Source organism: Hyperolius riggenbachi, chromosome 11 (assembly GCF_040937935.1).
Source record: "Hyperolius riggenbachi isolate aHypRig1 chromosome 11, aHypRig1.pri, whole genome shotgun sequence".
NCBI classification, from domain to species: domain Eukaryota; kingdom Metazoa; phylum Chordata; class Amphibia; order Anura; family Hyperoliidae; genus Hyperolius; species Hyperolius riggenbachi.
The window spans coordinates 52,245,238-52,266,771 of NC_090656.1; the positions used below are offsets into that span (position 1 = coordinate 52,245,238).

The 21,534-nt window shown below is 42.3% G+C and overlaps 1 protein-coding gene across 8 annotated transcripts in view; it reads right to left on the reverse strand.

The window, feature by feature from the left end:
• RIPOR1 (RHO family interacting cell polarization regulator 1) overlaps window positions 1-21,534 on the reverse strand; it is a 220,626-nt gene that overhangs the window by 44,008 nt on the left and 155,084 nt on the right. For 6 of the 8 annotated variants that reach the window (XM_068260726.1, XM_068260732.1, XM_068260730.1 and 3 more), the window contains exons 11-15: window positions 17,987-18,135; window positions 15,447-15,576; window positions 14,040-14,183; window positions 11,771-12,637; window positions 835-974 (exon numbers count right to left, since the gene is read on the reverse strand). In XM_068260726.1, the coding sequence (XP_068116827.1) occupies window positions 835-974; window positions 11,771-12,637; window positions 14,040-14,183; window positions 15,447-15,576; window positions 17,987-18,135 (1,430 nt within the window). The remainder of the gene's footprint in view (window positions 1-834; window positions 975-11,770; window positions 12,638-14,039; window positions 14,184-15,446; window positions 15,577-17,986; window positions 18,136-21,534) is intronic. The other 2 variants (XM_068260727.1, XM_068260733.1) reach the window with 2 other exon arrangements.

Here is a 21,534-nt window from a genome sequence, read left to right on the forward strand (position 1 = left end):
GTCGTTGGGTTGGCTTGCACATTGTTGGACGTGTGTATGAGCGTTAAAGGGAACCTTAACTAAGAAAAAACAAAACATGAGTTTCACTTACCTGGGGCATCTACCAGCCCCCTGCAGCCATCCTGTGTCCTCGCAGTCACTCATGGCTCCTCCGTTCCCCCGCTGCCAGCTAGTTTAGTTTCGTTTTTGCCGACTGGGAGTCGGCCGGCTGCCATGCGTAAATTTTTTACGCATTCCCACTGGTGCAGAAAGCTATCACTGACATGAACAAGTACATTTTACGCGTTACGGGTGTAATGCGTACAAATATACGCATTGCAACACGTAAAAATTTACTTGTTAATGTCCGCGATAGCTTTCTGCACCAGCGGGAATGCGTAAAAAATTTACGCATGGCAGCCGGCCGACTCCCAGTCGGCAAAAACGAAACTAGCTGGCAGTGGGGGATCAGAGGAGCCATGAGTGACTGCGAGGGCACAGGATGGCTGCAGGGGGCTGGTAGATGCCCCAGGTAAGTGAAACTCATGTTTTGTTTTTTCTTAGTTAAGGTTCCCTTTAAGGCTCATACACATGTCCAACACTGTGCAAGCCAACCCAACGACATATGACCAATGGCACAACAACCCGTTGACACAACCTGTATATCCTCACAGCCAACCGAACTAAACGTCCAACTTATTTACATACTGGGCACACAAGCGGAACGACAGACAGCAGGATATGGGGGTGGACACTTCATATTGCAAGTACGGAGTATGACATTTCCCAGCAGCAACTGAAAAGTGAAACACACACATAGAAATCCATTGCTCAGAGAAAGAATTGAGGCCTTGCCTGTCATTCTGTCCACCTTCTTCTGAGCACTCAGAATCTTCAATGTCGGATGTGGAGTTCAGGAAGTCGAAGCTCTCCAGAGCGTTTTCCACAGTTAAGCTTATGCTGGATGCTCTGCTCCGGAAGAGTCCTTTCCTCTGCTGTCAGAATCAGAAGGAAGCAGTTATTTGCCACGTTTGCTCAGACAACATCCTTATAAGAGATCAACTGGTTTGTTAAAGAGGAGTTGTCAGCCATACTATCTCAGAAAAAAAACACATATATAAGTAGATAAATAATTGCTCTACTTACATAACGTATGTATTGCACAGTCCATATTTTTCGATTTTAGTGATTTTCCTACAGTCAAAAAAAAAAAAAAAAAAAAAAAAAGGAGAAAATCCTTCTTAGCATTTCCCATTTTAACTGTGGCTATTTTGAAGCCAATCCTGATGTCATTTCCACCCTTACTCAGAGTAAGGGAGGGAATGACATCAAGGCTGAGGGGAAAGTAGAGAAGCAAAAAAGGACAACCCAGCATGCCCTGCAACTTCCTTTTTGTGTACCAAATTTTGTGTGTACCAAATAAGAGTCAGGTAAACTGGGGAATGATCATTTATCAACAAGAAAAGTAATCGTGATTTTAACTTTTGGATTGCCTGGTTAGAATCCTTATTACTTGTTTATCAGATAAAAATAAAGAATTGATTTTTGATTTTATGCTGGACACTTACACTTTAATTACACTGTGCAGTATGTACATCAAGTCAAGTTCATGGCATAAGCGCATTTGTTTTATCAACCAAATACCGGTAGGTTGTAATGTACATTCACAAACACTGGCTGTAATAGTCCAACAGGCGACACATTCCACTACAAAGACTGTTGGATAAGCTGTGCATGACACAAAGCAAAAATGAATGATCACTTCTAATATGATTTATGAGCAGCAGCAGAAAAAATGGTATACTGTATGTAAATAATTAAAGTTCATAAGCTAAACAGCTAAGGTACCTATCCCAAAAGTGAACAGCACCTCGCTTGCTTGTATAAATGCTAGGTGGCAGTGTGGTATGGACTCAGATGGGCTTCCACCGCCCACCAGCAGGTGGCATTCTCCAGCATGTGGACAAAGTGCTTCAGTTCTGTGGTTTGCCTGCACGTGGTGTCTGAAGCTCAATGGACTTGGAAGTCCCACCAGCTTTTCTCATTTAGGGCCCGTTTCCATTTGTGAACGGTAGCCGATGTGGCTACGCATCACTTCCGCTCCCATTCGCGTCACTTCCGCATCGGGAGCCAGTCTAGCATGATAGCCAAAACAGATACAGTTGAGCACAACCTAAATATTAAAACAATTTACTTTTCTGCAGCTCAGGGCTGGATTTACCATAAAGCACTGTAGGCTCGTGCCTACAAGCACTGCATAGGCAAACACAGGGAGGGGGATTACAGCTGCCCAGAATCCCCCTCAGACCAGGGCTGGTGCAGTGTCTGGGGACAGGCACAAGTTGAGACACCAGAATATCTGCAGGTATCCTCCCGCTCACAGCACTGCCCCCTTTCTTTCCCTGCTACAGTTGACTTTGGATGTAGCAGCAGCGTGTGCACAGAGCATGGAGCTGCTCTGGGGAACTTAACAGAGTTAGGTATGAGCACAGCCCTGTGCCCCTGCTGTGGGAATGTTTCACTTTACATTTCATTACCAATGTCGGCTGTCCTCATTAGTATCTGTATCCAAACTGCTCCTAATTGATCCTGTTGTCGATCGGGAGCAGATCGGACATTTAGGAAATAATCCTGTCAGTCGGACAGGAAATTGCATTATGTGTACCCAGCATGATGGATGTCCTACCATATTATTATACTGTAATGTGCGTCGCTGAGGAAGACCTTTCAGGAATTCCCCCCCCCCCTTAAAAATGCTGGGTTTGCCCCTGCACCTGATGATAGAAAGGCAGCTCTGTCCCCTCTGCAAGCGCCTCCCTGCTCTCTTAACTATGCAGAGTCCTGAGTAGAGTGTAAATGAGAGGCTACTCGGCTCTCGGCATTCCACTGACCAGATCTCCATTCAGTCGGGGACACCTCTAGTTACCTAATAATTGGGGGCACCTTTAGCTACAGAATACTGAGGATAGCTCTGGCTACCTAATGCTAAGGGTCACCTGTAGCTACCTATGATGGACAGGGTAAGTAGAGGAGAGGTGACAGCTGGGACAGCCAGCACACATGTGGTGCAGTTCGGTGGGGGTTTGTCGGTTCATTAAGGGTGAAGTCTAAGGAGACGGGACATCTGTGCCTATAGGCTCCTGTGATGTAAATCCAGGCCTGCTGCAGCTATATCTCAAATTATTACAACATCCAAAATGTGATAAATAAGCAAATTTATCTGAACAGATGGAAAGAAAGCTGAAGTTAAATTAGAGCAATTGCCCTGAGTCAGTTTCACATCACAGGTGTACAGGTAGTACTCCAGTACTGGGCCCAAGATAGGGAGGCCCAGGATTTTAACTTGCAGAGGGACCCGGAAGTGTACCTTGTACGGGCGTACTCACATGTTTCTGATGAACAACCAATGTAGTTTTAGTTGTTCAATTATGAAAGCAGGGCTGTGGAGTCGGAGCAATGTTTAGGTACCTGGAGTCGGAGGTTCCATAAACTGAGGAGTATGGAGTTGGATGATTTTTGTACCGACTCCACAGCCTTGCATAAAAGTATTTTTAAACTAAAGTTAAAGACCATTAACAGTACAATTTTTAGCATAGACATTTCACTTAAATTATTCAGATTGTACTATAGGAAAACAGAGAAGCTGCTGGGCTCAACCAATCCTGATCGATCGCATTATCGATTCCCCAAAAATGGCTGATCGTGTGGCAGATTTCTTCATAGATCGAATCACTGCTAGTTTATATATGATCGTAAGAGTCCGTAACTTAATGACTTAAAATATGATTGGCTGCTAAAAATTGCACCGTTAATGTCCACCTGTTCTTGTATATTAACCTTGACCTGTTACCTGACCCTAATGCATTAAATACCGTTTGAGAGTAATTTAATAGTAAACTTTTACTAGGCCTACCCTAAACAGAAGCACACAGAGTAAAGTGAACCTGAATTACTGAGACTATTACTCCAGTGCATCAGCTGGCATGGTGTACCTTATTATTTATTGTCTGTTGACGGTCACCTGTAATGTCAATATTTGTAAAAGTATTTATTGTACAGGGCTGAGTAATATGCTGGCACTATATAAATACAATCCTATACAATAATCCCTAACTGGCTGTGTTTACGTGGGTTTTCGGCTACTGCGCATGTGTAGTTGACAGGAGGAGGACGGGGACAGAGAGCGGGCGGCGGTTGGGGAGTGCTGCCGTGCGTGCGCAGCGGGGAGCACGATCCGGCAGGGGGGGGGGGGGGGGGGGGGCGTGGCTTATGAGGAAAGCCTAGCGCCCGTTTTTAAATGGGCATTAGGCCTACTTAATAATAATATAGTCTACACATCAGCGTCCATTTACTTCCACTCTGATGAATGATCCCTATCAGATGATGTAAAAAGTGGAAGCAAATTATGCTGCAGATTAATCATAAACAAAATCAATCACTGAGTGTATGAGCGGTTGTTGTACAACTGCAAGATACCGTATATATCAATCAATCAGAACAAGCTGTGTACATGTGTGAAAGATCTAATGATGGAATGGATGGCAGAGCCATTGTACATGCATGTATGTTAATACGGCATTCCCGTCCAATCTACTGCAGATCAGGAAATCAATCAAAACTATCACTGTATGCAACATCTGCTGCAGATCTGTCCATGTGCACTAGCCTTAACATAACTCTAGTCCAAACAATACATACATTCTAACACTCTACCCTAATCTCTGCGCAAACCCAATGCAAAGCCAACTGAAATGGCATGTGGTGAACGGTCCATCACCAAAGGTTACAGCAAGTCTAGGTTTTCAGTAGTTACAGAAACTAGAGCAGACATGAAAAGTAAAAGTGAAGTGATCTGGACTATTCTGTAGGTCAATTAACCACTTCGGGACCACAGTCTTTTCGCCCCTTAAGGACCAGAGCCTTTTTCTCCATTCAGACCACTGCAGCTTTCACGGTTTATTGCTCGGTCATACAACCTACCACCTAAATGAATTTTACCTCCTTTTCTTGTCACTAATACAGCTTTCTTTTGATGCTATTTGATTGCTGCTGCGAGTTTTACTTTTTATTATATTCATCAAAAAAGACATGAATTTTGTCAAAAAAATGACTTTTTTAACTTTCTGTGCTGACATTTTTCAAATAAAGTAAAATTTCCTATACATTTGAGCGCGAAAGTTATTCTGCTACATGTCTTTGATAAAAAAAAAAACATTCAGTGTATATTTATTGGATTGGGTAAAAGTTATAGCGTTTACAAACTATGGTGCCAAAAGTGAATTTTCCCATTTTCAAGCATCTCTGACTTTTCTGCGCACCTGTCATGTTTCATGAGGGGCTAAAATTCCAGGATAGTACAAATACCCCCCAAATGACCCCATTTTGGAAAGAAGACATCCCAAAGTATTCAGTGAGAGGCATGGTGAGTTCATAGAAGATTTTATTTTTTGTCACAAGTTAGCGGAAAATGACAGTTTGTGACAAAAAAAAAAAAAAAAAAAAAGTTTCCATTTCTTCTAACTTGCGACAAAAAAAAATGAAATCTGCCACGGACTCACTATGCTCCTCTCTGAATACCTTGAAGTGTCTACTTTCCAGAATGGGGTCATTTGTGGGGTGTGTTTACTGTCCTGGCATTTGGGGGGTGCCTAATTGTAAGCACCCCTGTAAAGCCTAAAGATGCTCATTGGACTTTGGGCCCCTTAGCGCAGTTAGGCCGCAAAAAAGTGCCACACATGTGGTATTGCCGTACTCAGGAAAAGTAGTATAATGTGTTTTGGGGTGTATTTTTACACATACACATGCTGGGTGGGAGAAATATCTCCGTAAATGACAATTTTTTTATTTTTTTTACACACAATTGTCTATTTATAGAGATATTTCTCCCACTCAGCATGGGTATGTGGAAAAATACACCCCAAAACACATTATACTACTTCTCCTGAGTACGGCGATACCACATGTGTGGCACTTTTTTGCACCCTAACTGCGCTAAGGGGCCCAAAGTCCAATGAGTACCTTTAGGATTTCACAGGTCATTTTGAGAAATTTCGTTTCAAGACTACTCCTCACGGTTTAGGGCCCCTAAAATGCCAGGACAGTATAGGAACCCCACAAATTACCCCATTTTAGAAAGAAGACACCCCAAGGTATTCCGTTAGATGTATGGTGAGTTCATAGAAGATTTTTTTTTTTTGTCACAAGTTAGCGGAAATTGATTTTAATTGTTTTTTTTCACAAAGTGTCATTTTCCGCTAACTTGTGACAAAAAATAAAATCTTCTATGAACTCGCCATTCTCCTAACGGAATACCTTGGGGTGTCTTCTTTCTAAAATGGAGTCATTTGTGGGGTTCCTATACTGCCCTGGCATTTTAGGGGCCCTAAACCGTGAGGAGTAGTCTTGAAACCAAATGTGGCAAAATGACCTGTGAAATCCTAAAGGTTCTCATTGGACTTTGGGCCCCTTAGCGCACTTAGGGTGCAAAAAAGTGCCACACATGTGGTACCGCCGTACTCAGGAGAAGTAGTATAATGTGTTTTGGGGTGTATTTTTACACATACCCATGCTGGGTGGGAGAAATATCTCTGTAAATGACAATTATTTGATTTTTTTTACACACAATTGTCCATTTACAGAGAGATTTCTCCCACCCAGCATGGGTATGTATAAAAATACACCCCAAAACACATTATACTACTTCTTCTGAGTACGGCGATACCACATGTGTGACACTTTTTTGCAACCTAGGTGCGCTAAGGGGCCTAACGTCCTATTCACAGGTCATTTTGAGGCATTTGGATTCTAGACTACTCCTCACGGTTTAGGGCCCCTAAAATGCCAGGGCAGTATAGGAACCCCACAAGTGACCCCATTTTAGAAAGAAGACACCCCAAGGTATTCTGTTAGGAGTATGGTGAGTTCATAGAAGATTTTTTTTTTGTCACAAGTTAGCGGAAAATGACACTTTGTGAAAAAAAAAACAATACATATCAATTTCCGCTAACTTGTGACAAAAAATAAAATCTTCTATGAACTCATCATACACCTAAAAGAATACCTTGGGGTGTCTTCTTTCTAAAATGGGGTCACTTGTGGGGTTCCTATACTGCCCTGGCATTTTAGGGGCCCTAAACCGTGAGGAGTAGTCTTGAACCCAAATGTCTCAAAATGACCTGTGAAATCCTAAAGGTACTCATTGGACTTTGGGCCCCTTAGCACAGTTAGGCTGCAAAAAAGTGTCACACATGTGGTATCGCCGTACTCAGAAGAAGTAGTATAATGTGTTTTGTGGTGTATTTTTACATATAACCATGCTGGGTGGGAGAAATATCTCTGTAAATGACACATTTTTTTATTTGTTTTACACACAATTGTCCATTTACAGAGAGATTTCTCCCACCCAGCATGGGTATGTGTAAAAATACACCACAAAACACATTATACTACTTCTCCTGAGTATGGCGATACCACATGTGTGACACTTTTTTGCAGCCTAGGTGCGCTAAGGGGCCCAACGTCCTATTCACAGGTCATTTTGAGGCATTTGTTTTCTAGACTACTCCTCACGGTTTAGGGCCCCTAAAATGCCAGGGCAGTATAGGAACCCCACAAGTGACCCCATTTTAGAAAGAAGACACCCCAAGGTATTCCGTTAGGGGTATGGTGAGTTCATAGAAGATTTTATTTTTTCTCACAAGTTAGTGAAAAATGACACTTTGTGAAAAAAACAATAACAATCCAATTTCCGCTAACTTTTGACAAAAAATAAAATATTCTATGAACTCATCATACACCTAACAGAATACCTTGGGGTGTCTTCTTTCTAAAATGGGGTCACTTGTGGGGTTCCTATACTGCCCTGGCATTTTACGGGCCCAAAACTGTGAGTAGTCTGGAAACCAAATTTCTCAAAATGACTGTTCAGGGGTATAAGCATCTGCAAATTTTGATGACAGGTGGTCTATGAGGGGGCAAATTTTGTGGAATCGGTCATAAGCAGGGTGGCCTCTTAGATGACAGGATGTATTGGGCCTGATCTGATGGATAGGAGTGCTAGGGGGGTGACAGGAGGTGATTGATGGGTGTCTCAGGGGGCGGTTAGAGGGGAAAATAGATGCAATCAATGCACTGGGGAGGTGATCGGAAGGGGGTCTGAGGGGGATCTGAGGGTTTGGCCGAGTGATCAGGAGCCCACACGGGGCAAATTAGGGCCTGATCTGATGGGTAGGTGTGCTAGGGGGTGACAGGAGGTGATTGATGGGTGTCTCAAGGTGTGATTAGAGGGGGGAAATAGATGCAAGCAATGCACTGGCGAGGTGATCAGGGCTGGGGTCTGAGGGCGTTCTGAGGTGTGGGCGGGTGATTGGGTGCCCGCAAGGGGCAGATTAGGGTCTAATCTGATGGGTAACAGTGACAGGTGGTGATAGGGGGTGATTGATGGGTAATTAGTGGGTGTTTAGAGGAGAGAATAGATGTAAACAATGGATTTGGGAGGTGATCTGATGTCGGATCTGCGGGCGATCTATTGGTGTGGGTGGGTGATCAGATTGCCCGCAAGGGAGAGGTTAGGGGCTGATTGATGGGTGGCAGTGACAGGGGGTGATTGATGGGTGGCAGTGACAGGGGGTGATTGATGGGTGATTGACAGGTAATCAGTGGGTTATTACAGGGGAGAACAGATGTAAATATTGCACGGGCGAATTGATAAGGGGGGGGGGTCTGAGGGCAATCTGAGCGTGTGGGCAGGTGATTGGGTGCCCGCAAGGGGCAGATTAGGGTCTAATCTGATGGGTAACAGTGACAGGTGGTGATAGGGGGTGATTGATGGGTAATTAGTGGGTGTTTAGAGGAGAGAATAGATGTAAACAATGGATTTGGGAGGTGATCTGATGTCGGATCTGCGGGCGATCTATTGGTGTGGGTGGGTGATCAGATTGCCCGCAAGGGGCAGGTTAGGGGCTGATTGATGGGTGGCAGTGACAGGGGGTGATTGATGGGTGGCAGTGACAGGGGGTGATTGATGGGTGATTGACAGGTAATCAGTGGGTTATTACAGGGGAGAACAGATGTAAATATTGCACGGGCGAATTGATAAGGGGGGGGGGGTCTGAGGGCAATCTGAGCGTGTGGGCAGGTGATTGGGTGCCCGCAAGGGGCAGATTAGGGTCTAATCTGATGGGTAACAGTGACAGGTGGTGATAGGGGGTGATTGATGGGTAATTAGTGGGTGTTTAGAGGAGAGAATAGATGTAAACAATGGATTTGGGAGGTGATCTGATGTCGGATCTGCGGGCGATCTATTGGTGTGGGGGGGTGATCAGATTGCCCGCAAGGGGCAGATCAGGGGCTGATTGATGGGTGGCAGTGACAGGGGGTGATTGACAGGTGATTGACAGGTGATTGACAGGTGATTGACAGGTGATTGACAGGTGATCAGGGGGGATAGATGCATACAGTACACGGGGGGGGGGGTCTGGGGGGGGGTCTGGGGAGAATCTGAGGGGTGGGGGGGTGATCAGGAGGGAGTAGGGGGCAGATTAGGGACTTAAAAAAAAAATAGCGTTGACAGATAGTGACAGGGAGTGATTGATGGGTGATTAGGGGGGTGACTGGGTGCAAACAGTGGTCTGGGGGGTGGGCAGGGGGGGGTCTGAGGGGTGCTGTGGGCGATCAGGGGGCAGGGGGGGGGAAATCAGTGTGCTTGGGTGCAGACTAGGGTGGCTGCAGCCTGCCCTGGTGGTCCCTCGGACACTGGGACCACCAGGGCAGGAGGCAGCCAGTATAATAGGCTTTGTATACATTACAAAGCCTATTATACACTGTTGCAGCGGCGATCCGGATGCCAGTAACCCGCCGGCGCTTCCGAACGGCCGGCGGGTTACGGCGAACGGGGGGCGGAGCCAGTCCCCGGCGGCTGATCGCGTCACGAATGACGCGATCGCCGCATAGCCACTCCCGCAGCCGCCCCCGCCGATGGGCGTATTGCGGTCGTTTGGGACCGGTCTTTGCCGCCGCCCATCGGCTGGGGGCGGTCGTTAAGTGGTTAAGCCATTCAGCAATTAAAAAAATCAAGTAACAGGGAAGCTTAAAGGAATAAGTAGCATGTTTCTTCCAGATTAAAATGAGTCATAAATTACTTTTATCCTATGTTGCTGTCACTTGCAGTAAGTAGTAGAAATCGGACATAACCAACAGATTTTGGGCTAGTCCATCTCTCCCAAGGGGATTCTCAGCATAGCTTTTATTCTTTATAAAGGCAAAAAGATTTATAAAGATAAATGCTGGCCAGGCTCCGTACTCCCCGTACACTTTTTTTTTGCCATTTGGACGGAGCAATTGCCATTAACTAAGTGCTTTTAAAAATAAAGAAAACCCTGAGAATCCTCCATGAGGAGATGGGCTAGTCAAAAACCTGTCGGTTCTGTCAGATTTCTACTACTTACTGTATGTAAGTGACAACAACATAGGAGAAAAATAATTTATGACTCATTTTACTCTGGAAGATATGTACTTCTTATCTGTATATACTTACATAGAATTTAAAATTGAAGCTTTTTGTGATAGTGGTACTTTAAAGTGGACCTAAACCCAGGACTTCCTCTCGGCTCTTAAAGATGAGCAACAGCATATCATCTTTTACAGAAAAAAACATTTCTTTGTTACGGCTTACAGACCTCCTCAGGGATGCTGCTTTGTAGTTACTTTCTGGTGTCATGGAAGCACATACAGGGTTAACCTCCTGTGTTTACATATAGCCTGTCTGAACCAGCACAGATCAGACAGAGCTGACAGATCAAATTGCAGTTATTTATTACTTCTAGATAAGGGAGAATTAAGGGGCCCATACACTGGTCGATTTCAGCCATCAATCGATCAATTCTATAGATTTGATCGATCATAAATAGATTCTATCGATTTAGCCAATTGATCTGCGGACGATTTCGATTTGATATATCTGACTGGATGGAAAATCTAGGTCGATCTGCTGCTGGCAGCAGATTGATGGCCCATAGAGTTGCATTGGATCTAATGGTCCAATAATGCATTTAGATCGATTTCCAATAGACTGCATTCTGAAATCTATTGGAAATCTGTTCCTAGTGTGTGGCACACATCAGATAGATTCCTGTCAGATTCGACTTGACAGGCATCTGACAGAAATCTATCTGATGTTTGAAACTGCTGCAAATCTATCAGTGTATGGCCACCTTTAGAAAGCCTGTTAGCTCTAAATACAATCAGGGTGAGTTTTTTCTGTGTTTTCCTTCACGCCTGTAGAAAAGTTTAGGTCTTCTTTACAAAAGTAAATGGGCAAGAGCTTCCTTCTTATTTATTACTATATGGCCAGTTTATTGCTTTCCTTCAATGTCAAGAGATGACCCTGTTAACAACCAAAACCAGCATCAGTTATTTATCTGTAAAAGAAAATGATAAATCCATCCTTCTGAAGCTATGAAGACATCATATGGTGTCAGAATGTAACAGATTTGTCTCTGAGTGAGTCATGATGATTGATGAACAACACTGCAACACATCTATAAAGTGCTTTTCTCCCATAGGACCCAAGGCGGACCATAAACACCCTAACACTAAGCCATTGCAAATGCCAAAGCTTCATTTTACAAATGTTTGTTTGTGCTAGCAGTATATTTTACGTGTCCTAACCGAGGAAGGCATTAAAATAAATCTACCGGTACTTTGCATGGGTTAAACAAAATGCTGTGCAAATCTGCATTTGTAAACCTCATCTTAATCCAATCTAAATAATCACGTTAAAATAAGATCTCACCAAGAGAATCTCTTCCAGATGTTTGATTTCCCGCTCAAGGGCTTGGAGTTCAGGGAACTGGCCTCGGTAGTCATCCAGAGATGAGCTCAGAGAACTCATTGCCTCTTCTAAACCAACATCCACAGGTTTCTGTTTTATCGTTTCAGAGGTTATTACTTGTACAGTTGGATTCTCTTGTTCTTCCTGAACAGTCTCTAAACCGTGAAAACAAATGGGGGAAGTCTGAATCACGAGTTGATGATTGTCATTCAGTAGTGCACCTGATTCATCCAATACATTCCTAGGTTCATCCACAATGGTGGAAGTGGTTTCCTGTGACAACATTTGGGAGGATTTCTCCACACAGACAGCATCCTGCTCAAGGTCAGGTTCAGGTATAGTGTCCAATATGGCTGTGTTAAGTTCCTGAGTAATAGTTGGTTTTTCTGGTTCCTCACATGTCAATGAAGGAGCAGTGGACTCTATAGGGATATCGGGGTCCAATGTCAGCACGATCTGAGGCACTTCTTGTTCCTGCAGATCTGAAATCCCAGCATCAAAGCTGACTTCACTGATATGGCTTAGTGTTCTTGAATACGGCACATGTCCATTGGCTACAGATGCCACAGTTACTGCCACATTTTCTTTCACGGTTTCTTCAGTGTTTTGTTGGCTGACAGCATCTGCCTTCGCATCGGGCGTCTCTTCTCGCTTAGAAAAGGCTATCTCTATATCTGGAGGAAAAGCTTGGACCTCTGGTTGAACAATGTATTTTGGAGCTTGTCGGGCACTGCTGGATAGCTGAGGGCTTGAGGAATCATCAGAGGATTCTGAAGAGATGGACCATGCAGCTCCATTTTCCGCATCATCCGGCCTTCGTAGCATATTCTATAAATAAACAAATATAAAGAGAACAATCAAATCAGTCATGCTTAGTGTAAAAGAAACAGTCAAAACCTGATGCAGATATAGTTTTTTATTTTATTTAAATGATCACTCTTTTAGAAAAGCTAAAAAATAATTACAAAAATAAATACAGGGATGCAGTTTGCAAATCCACCATTAAATGGTGCATTCCACTATTCCTATCCCTTTTTGGTGGCCGATTCAGTGCGAGACTGAACTCGCTCAACTCTAATCTAGACCACTAGTGAGTTCCGGGAGTCACCAGGTGATGTAATCTGTGACTATGAGTTTTGGGGCAGTATAAAAATCCAGAAGCTTACCACAATCAAGAAAATAACAAAAAAAATAGATTAGACTCCAATTCTATACAATCATCAAAACTAATACAAGTCTATATTAAAAAATAGACATGTGATCAATCTAACATTGATCTTGCATGTCCATCCTTTATCACATCGAGTAGGATGGAAGAACTCAGTGGAGGAATCAATAGCGACAGCTGCTTCTAAAAAAGATAAACGCTGTACAAAGTGTTTGCCTTTGACATTATCAGAACTGAGCTACAAAGCTACATATAAAGAACTGGAAAGCTGAAATTTGTAACAACTGACAGTTTCTGTTTGCATATTTTATTAAAGTTAAAAGAAGAAAAAAGAAAAAACAATTTGCATACAGTTGGGACAGCATGAATGGAAGCAAGCTACAAAGCTGACAAGGTGGTGATAAGTGATAGCCTACAAGGTGGTGATAAGTGATAGCCTACAAGGTGGTGATAATTGAAAGCCTACAAGGTGGTAATAAGTGAGAGCCTACAAGATGGCAATAAGTGAAAGCCTACAAGATGGCAATAAGTGAAAGCCTACAAGGTGGTAATAAGTGAGAGCCTACAAGATGGCAATAAGTGATAGCCTACAAGATGGCAATAAGTGAAAGCCTGCAAGATGGCAATAAGTGAAAGCCTGCAAGATGGCAATAAGTGAAAGCCTACAAGATGGCAATAAGTGAAAGCCTACAAGATGGCAATAAGTGAAAGCCTACAAGATGGCAATAAGTGAAAGCCTACAAGGTGGTAATAAGTGATAGCCTACAAGGTGGTAATAAGTGATAGCCTACAAGGTGGTGATAAGTGATAGCCTACAAGGTGGTAATAAGTGAAAGCCTACAAGATGGCAATAAGTGAAAGCCTACAAGGTGGTAATAAGTGATAGCCTACAAGGTGGTAATAAGTGAAAGCCTACAAGATGGCAACAAGTGAAAGCCTACAAGGTGGCGATAAGTGAGCATACCTAGTGTAATAGTGGTCCTGTAAGCAGGCTTCTAGGAGTATGGAACAAATCTAAAATATGCCCCAGCCATTAAACTATGCTACTTCCAGCCAACTTACATAGTAGTCTTGTTCATAAACATTAACCTGGCAGAATGAGACATCACTGCACGAGCAGCTCTGAGACAATTTCTCAGATAAGGTTTCTCGGATCATTTGGAGCATTTCCCAACTGTGCTTTCCCAAGTCTGGGAACACGGAAGTCTTTCCAAAGCAAAAATGGAAAATTAAGTCATTACAAGAAGTTGCTAATTATGCTATAATGTTTAAGCACCTGACACCAGATTAAGGTACTGCAGCTAGCCTAGAGCAAGTGTAAAAGTGAGAAGAATGCCTAACTCCCACTGTAATCAGCGTACTAAGTGAGCAGTCTGATCACTCTCCAGGTCCAATTCTCGGTTTACCCAGCCAACACACTATTAACTTCAAGGGGAAAAGACACACAGGCCCTCATTTAATTCACTTTTTCTCTTACATTTTCTCCCAGGAGATATTTTCATACCGTATCAATAAAATGCCTTTCAAGCCACCAGCAAGCAGAAAAGTATGCAGAGTAATTTTGACAGGACTTATTCATCTACTTTTTGGTACTTTTTCAACTGCAGAGTGCTGAAACGTGTTTTAAAACAGAAGAATTATTAATTAGATCAATGGGTTGAATCGATAATTTCTGACAGGTCCGATTAGGTTTCTGTTCGATTTTGTACAGAAGCGTTTGAAAAATTGATATTGAAATCTGATGATACCTGTCGGAAATTATTGATTTTACCTGTCAATCTGATGGGATATTGCATGGTGCGTACCATACACACCATGGGCCATATGCAATTTACTTTTTCACCTGAGTTTTCTCCTAGGAGATCATTTTTCATCTTTAAAAAATTAAAATAACTAAAAAAGTAGGTGAAAAGGTACTATCAAAATTATTCGGAGTATTTTCTTGCTCTATGTTGGCTTAAAAGGCATTTTATTGACAAGTTTAAAAATACCACCCAGGAGAAAACTCAGGAGACAAAAGTTAATTGTGTATGGGCCCATGTCAGCAAAGGCATGGAACAGAAGAGAGCTCAAGCTGCAACTTTCTTGGATGTGTTGCAGCGATATCTATTACTTTCTCACGGGATTCAACCCTTTCACTAGTTTAAGTACCTTATAGGGCACATCGACATCTACATATACAAGGCAAACTAATTTTCTTTTATAGCATCATTATATTACCATTAAAACAAAATAACTGGTTATATTCAGTGAGGACAAAGATCATGCCAAAACTAATATTAGTCTGAAGATCAGGTTATGATGGGCAAATCTGGATCTCTATAGTCACTAAAACAAAAAGCTAAAACTGATGAAATCTAATGTGCTGGATTTATGTTTATAACTTGCCCAAAACAATCCTTACATACAAGAAATCAGGCAAAACAAAATCAGGCAGTAATAGGAAGGCCTTTCAGAAAGGCTACTTACATAGAACGCTTGCTCTCGGAGTGACGGAGTATCTGGAGGGCTAGGATTATATGTGGAAAATCGTTTGTTCACAGCAGTGGCTTTCGTTACAGTGCTGGCTGCAGAAGGCTGGTCATCTTTATCAAATGGACTGCAAGAGATTGAAAGAAGTGAATAAATGGAAACTGTATACAATGTCTATAGGGTGTTTTACATTAAATTCCCATTCTGATAGAGAGAAAACACAGTTTGGTTATGGATTAAATGTCTCCAATGTTTCTACTTGACGTTTTCCTAGTGAGTTCTGGCTGCCGGCTGTCTTGCATCATTCTGTTCTGTGATTTGGTGGCAATGTGGAAACACTGTAGTTTGTAGATCAGGCCCGGGAGTGGCATACTGGTCTACAGACGGTGTATGTATAGCAGTATGTATAGCGCTGCCTAGATCTGGAACTATCCACAGATGGCGGATGCAGGAGGATGCGTACACAGCCTCTGGATTGGTCACACATGGTACCTTAATTGGGGGTCAGAGTAAATTATTTAATGTGATATTGGACCATATTACAATGTAGTATTTCTACAGTGGCGTAGCAACAGCAGAGGTTGCAACAGCATCGGGCCCCAGAAGGCCCCCACCCACAACCTCAGTATTAGCTCTATATTGGTCCTGTGCTGGTAATAATTACCTTAAGATGCTTTAAATAGTAGTAATTCTTAGCAAACTTCTACCCGCCCCCTTATTGCACCTCTAACCCTGTGGATGTTCTTGGAAGGTTTTGGTGAATCAGATCAATTGTTATGTATAGAGTGCTGGGGGGGGGGGGGGGAGGCAACGTAAAACTTGTACTGGGGTCCACAGCTCCTTAGCTATGCCACTGCATTTCTAAGAGTGGAATATAAAGTTCACAATGTGTCTTTAAAATAAGATAATTAAACTTGAGCAGTAAACTGTTATAGGTTTCATTGCACCAGTATACAGCTAGTATTACAAGATAATTCCATTCTATTCACCTACCTTACGGGGGACTTGGCTTTGCCAGCACGTGAGAGTACTAGGTTTTCTTTTTAGTCCTGCTTTATATGTGTCCATCAGCAATGAGGACTATAGCTACATCCAGTTTTTTGGTTATAGCCCGAAGACCAGTAATCCCAGGGACAGGTGATGAAGGACAACAATAACAACTCATTGTGCCATCTAACTCTTACCCACTCAAAAAAGGTATTCTTACTTTCGATCTTGTCACTCTTAAAGAGATATGGCCACTTCCTGTCTAGACAGGAAGGGGTAGAATGTCTTAGAGACAGGTGCCCATATGTAATTCACTTTTTCTCCTTCGTTTTCTCTTAGGTGATATTTTCACACCTTGTCATAAAATGCATTTTAAACCACCAACAAGCAAGAAAATACTCTAAATAATTTTGATAGAACTTTTTCACCAACTTCTGGGTACTTTTTTTTGTAAAATGCTGTCAAGTTATTTTAATGAATATATGAAAATTATCTTCTAGGAAAAGCCATGAGAAAAACTGGATTGCATATGGGCCAGGGACTTTGGATAGCTGTAAAAATCAAAAACAAGTATTAACCCCTTCTCACTATTAAACTAAAATAAAAAGTGATTAGTGGCATTGGTCTCTAATAAGTCATTGAAATAAAATACCAATTGATATAGAGATAGATAGATAGATAGATAGATAGATAGATAGATAGAGAGATAAATAGATGGAGAGAGAAACATGAATGGAACTCAGGGGTAGGACAGATAGTACACAGCAATTATCAAACCAATCAGAGCCATGTGTAAAACCGTTCACACAGCGATAAAGAGATCAAACAGTTGCTGTACAATGTACACAGTTTACGGGCTGTTGTGAAGGGCAACTATTTATACACAGCTTGGTGGACCTCATGTCTCTTCAGAGGGATACATTTAGTAATGTACAGTATTGTAGATCTTGCACCAAGTTTAAGCAGTCTTGCAAATGCTGGCATGTTCAGTTTATGCTTATACTGCATTATATACTTACCTACAGTTTACAGATTATCAATATGGTCAAAGGACAACAACATTACTGCAGCAATAATTAAAACCTGACATGACTGTAGGAAATTAATTTCTGGACCTGGGCCAGGTAACAGCTGAGACAATAGGGAAACCTTGAGGAAATTATATAGAACTACCTGACGATGTTGACCACAGCAGATGGACTTTCACATTTTAGGTTGTGCTTTTGTCTAGATTTCAGGAGGCCAAAATAACTGCAAGGCTATGGCTATAGTCATGGCTTTGCTTTTGCACTTCGATCATAAATTTATATGTATTTTATGGGCACTTTGTTTTGTGCGAATGCATAAACAGATTGGAACATAGTTTAATTACTGCCATCTAAAACTCAAGGAACATTTTGTAGTTTGGAAATGTTCTAATTAGATCCGTCACAGTTTCTCTGAACATCTGCTACTTGGCATTTATTTATTGCGGATTTCCAAGAGAGAGAGAGAGAGTGAAAAAAAGGTATTTCTTCCACTACAAAAAAAGTTCTTGTATCATCACTTACTTCCAGTTGACCTCCAAACTCAGCTTAATAGTTCCCAAGTCATTAATGTCCACAGCAACCACTTGAGGTAGAGCAGCAAAGAGATCCTTGGTTTCACAAGACACGCTTCCCACCACTACATGGTTGGCCAGACTTTTCAGCTCTGTCACCTGCAATTTAACATCAACCGTATGAGTTCATACATTAAATATAGGAAATTTATCTATGCATTTCTAAAGTAAAGGTCAGCTGCATCGTAAAGGACAACAACACAAGACACAGAACAATTATATTGTGCTATTCTCCTAGCAGACTCAAAGTGCCAGAGCTGCAGCCACTAGGAAACACTTAGTAGGCAGCAGCAGCGTTAGGGAGTCTTGCCCGAGATCTCCTTACTGAATAGGTGCTAGCTTACTGAACAGGAAGAGACAGGACTTGAAAACCAAGGTTCCTGTGTCAGAGGCAGAGCCCTTAACCATTACACCATCCAGCCACCAGAAGGGAGAGGGATACGAAGGCTGTAATATCTCTTTCATTTTAAACAATACACATTGCTTGGCTGTCCTGCTGAACTTCTGCTTCTAATTCTTTAGTACTGGGAACACACCATACGTTTTTACCCCGATAGATGTGTTCGTTAGATAATTTCCAACATGCCCTTATTTTCTTCCGAACGTTTTTTTGCTCGATTTCTCATACAAGCGAATGGAAAAAGCTATTTAAAAAAATGAGCGGAAGATAAGAGATTCGAGCGGAAAAAACGATCAAGTGGAAAATTGAGCGGAAAACCGTATGGTGTGTACCCAGCATTAGCCATAGATCCTGAACAAGCATGCAGATCAGACATTTGACTGAAGATTGACTGAATTTGCCGCTTGCTTATTTCAGGAATGTGATTCAGACACTACTGATGCCTGAAAGATCAGGATGCCAAGTAACTGATCTTGTTTAAAATTAAATAAATAGGACAGCCTCCATATCCCTCTCGCTTCAGTTGTCCTTTAGCAGAGAACTCCAGAGAACATAGTTGCACATGAACGGAATTGGAGGTGTAATCTGAGACAACAGTATGTGTCAGAACTTGCAATTTAACTACCTTCTGAGTGTTCAGAGCAGAATATTTAGGTGAATTGACATGAATATAGCATGATATATATACATTTTATATCACAGAGGCTTAGGGCTGGTTCACACGGACGTTTTGCTGGCATTAAACGACGAGTTTTAAAAGTAATGTTTTTAGGGATCTACCGCCCTTCCATGCAAGTGAATGGGAGCGTTTAGTACAAGCTTTTGCAGGCTTTCATGAAAGCCTGGCAGTTGATCCCAGCGTCTTGTCTCATCTCAAAAGCAAGATGCAGCTTCTAGAAGGCGTTTGAAAGCCAGCAAAAGCCACTAAAAGCCAATGAAAGCCCATAAAGGCCAAAGAAAGCCCATAAAAGCCTAGCCTTTCCATATACTTCCTGTAAAAGCCACCAAAAGCCCAGAAAATGCAACCCTCTCCTGAAAGCCATTAAAAGCCTTCAAAAACCATTAAAAGCTAAGCTGTTAAATGCTGGCATTCTTGAAAAAAAAACAAAAAAACACAGCGTTTGAACGAAAGCAGAAGCCCATGTGAACCTGCCCTCAATCCTGTTGAATAATGAGGAATACATCCTCCTAATAAGTTTTTTAGAAATACCCAGGAGGCTGAAGTAGGGGTTAGGAAAGCATAGCTTCTAGCAGCTGAACCTTTAAACCAACATCAGGGTTAACTAAACAAACAAACACAGAACATTTATATCGTGCTTTTCTCCTGGCGGACTCAAAGCGCCAGAGCTGCAGCCACTAGGACGCGCTCTATAGGCAGTAGCAGTGTTAGGGAGACTTGCCCAAGGTCTCGTACTGAATAGGTACTGGCTTACTGAACAGGCAAAGCTGAGATTCGAACCCTGGTCTCCTGTGTCAGAGGCAGAGCCCTTAACCATTACACCATCCAGCCAAAATTACACTATCCAGCTAACTATTCAGTGATATGCATTTTTATAATGGCCAAAACTTACGCAGAAAGTGGATATTCACCACTTTTGTTATTCACCAAGTCTTTGGGGATTTTCCTCTACTTTAGTGTATTAATCACAGGTCAACATTACCATGAGTTTTAAAGCACTTCTGTTAAACCATACCTAAAGCAACTTTTCACATTTCAAACTAAAAACAGAGGCAGGTTTCATTTCAGGTCCACATACATCAAAGGAACATTTTTGTTTTGCTTCTCCTAGTCCCAGTCATGGGCAAATGAAGGCTTTGACTGTCCATCAGTCGAAACCAATGACCTGGAAAAGGCAGACCTCTTAAAAGACTAGGCCATAAGAAATGTGCACCATTCAAGTGACATTCACTGCTTTATTAAATCAAGAAAATCCTAACAGTATAATCAGCAGAACATCAAGACTGCTACAACTGTGCAAAAGCCATTGGAGCGGAGAGAGAGGTCGGTGCGAGGGTACAGATGGACCATTCATGATAGCCATTTAGAGTCTAGGACACTGATCACATGGGAGTCTAGCCTTCAGGTTTCCAAGCGTCCTAGATGCAAAATTACTGTCATGAATGGTCCATCTTTGCCTCCACACCCAACTCTCTCACTCATGGCTTTTGCACAGTTATAGCAGCCTTGATGTTCTGCTGATTATACAGTTATGATTTTCTGGAATAACCCTTGGATGGCGCACGTTTCTGGTTGCCTGGTCAGACTATATCAACTTTAGTATGGGGCATATCTAAGGGACACATCTTTGATCCAGACAAGATGCTGGAAGTGGTGAGATGAGACTGAGACTTGTTTGCCTGCTAACTCTTCCTGTTTATGCCCAGCCTTAAACGAGTGCCACAATTTACTTTATTTTTTAAATGTCTTTTTAAAAAGTACAACTCTACTCCCTTTCCCCACCCAACCCAGTCGCACTTCTGCACCTCGCTATGCATCCCAGCTCAAAGTGCAAAAACGAGCTGAGAAAGCCAGGTCTGCGTGTGCAAAGGGCACAAACAAATGCACAAATTGTGCTTGCCCAGTACTATAGATGGTTCATGTATAGGAGGTAGAATACAGTGCTCAATGGCTCCCATCAGCAGGCACAGAGCACCAACCCAGAAGGCATTTAAGGGTTGTGTTGTATATTAAAGATGTTGAAGAACATTTTTTACAATAAAACAAATTAGAAGTGGATTCCATTCAATGGTGAAAATAAAAGCTACACGTACACGATACCTACTAAATAAGGGAACAGGTTTGTATTGGAGCTATGCCCCAGGTTTGCTTTAATTGTAAGCAAACTGTATCTCTCAAACTGTGCCTGAAGAGAAAAAAAAAACAAAAACACCCACCACACAGCTGGTACCACAAGTGTCAGCTGTCATAGTCATTTATGGTTCCAAGTCCAGAGTTGTATGTGCAAATACTACAATTTCTACAAGGATGCTGATTGGTTGCTCTGAGCACCTACTACATTTCTGCACATTTTGTTTTTTTGCATACATCTTGATAAATTGATACAAAGCCGAGAAGACAACAAAACTATGTGATACAA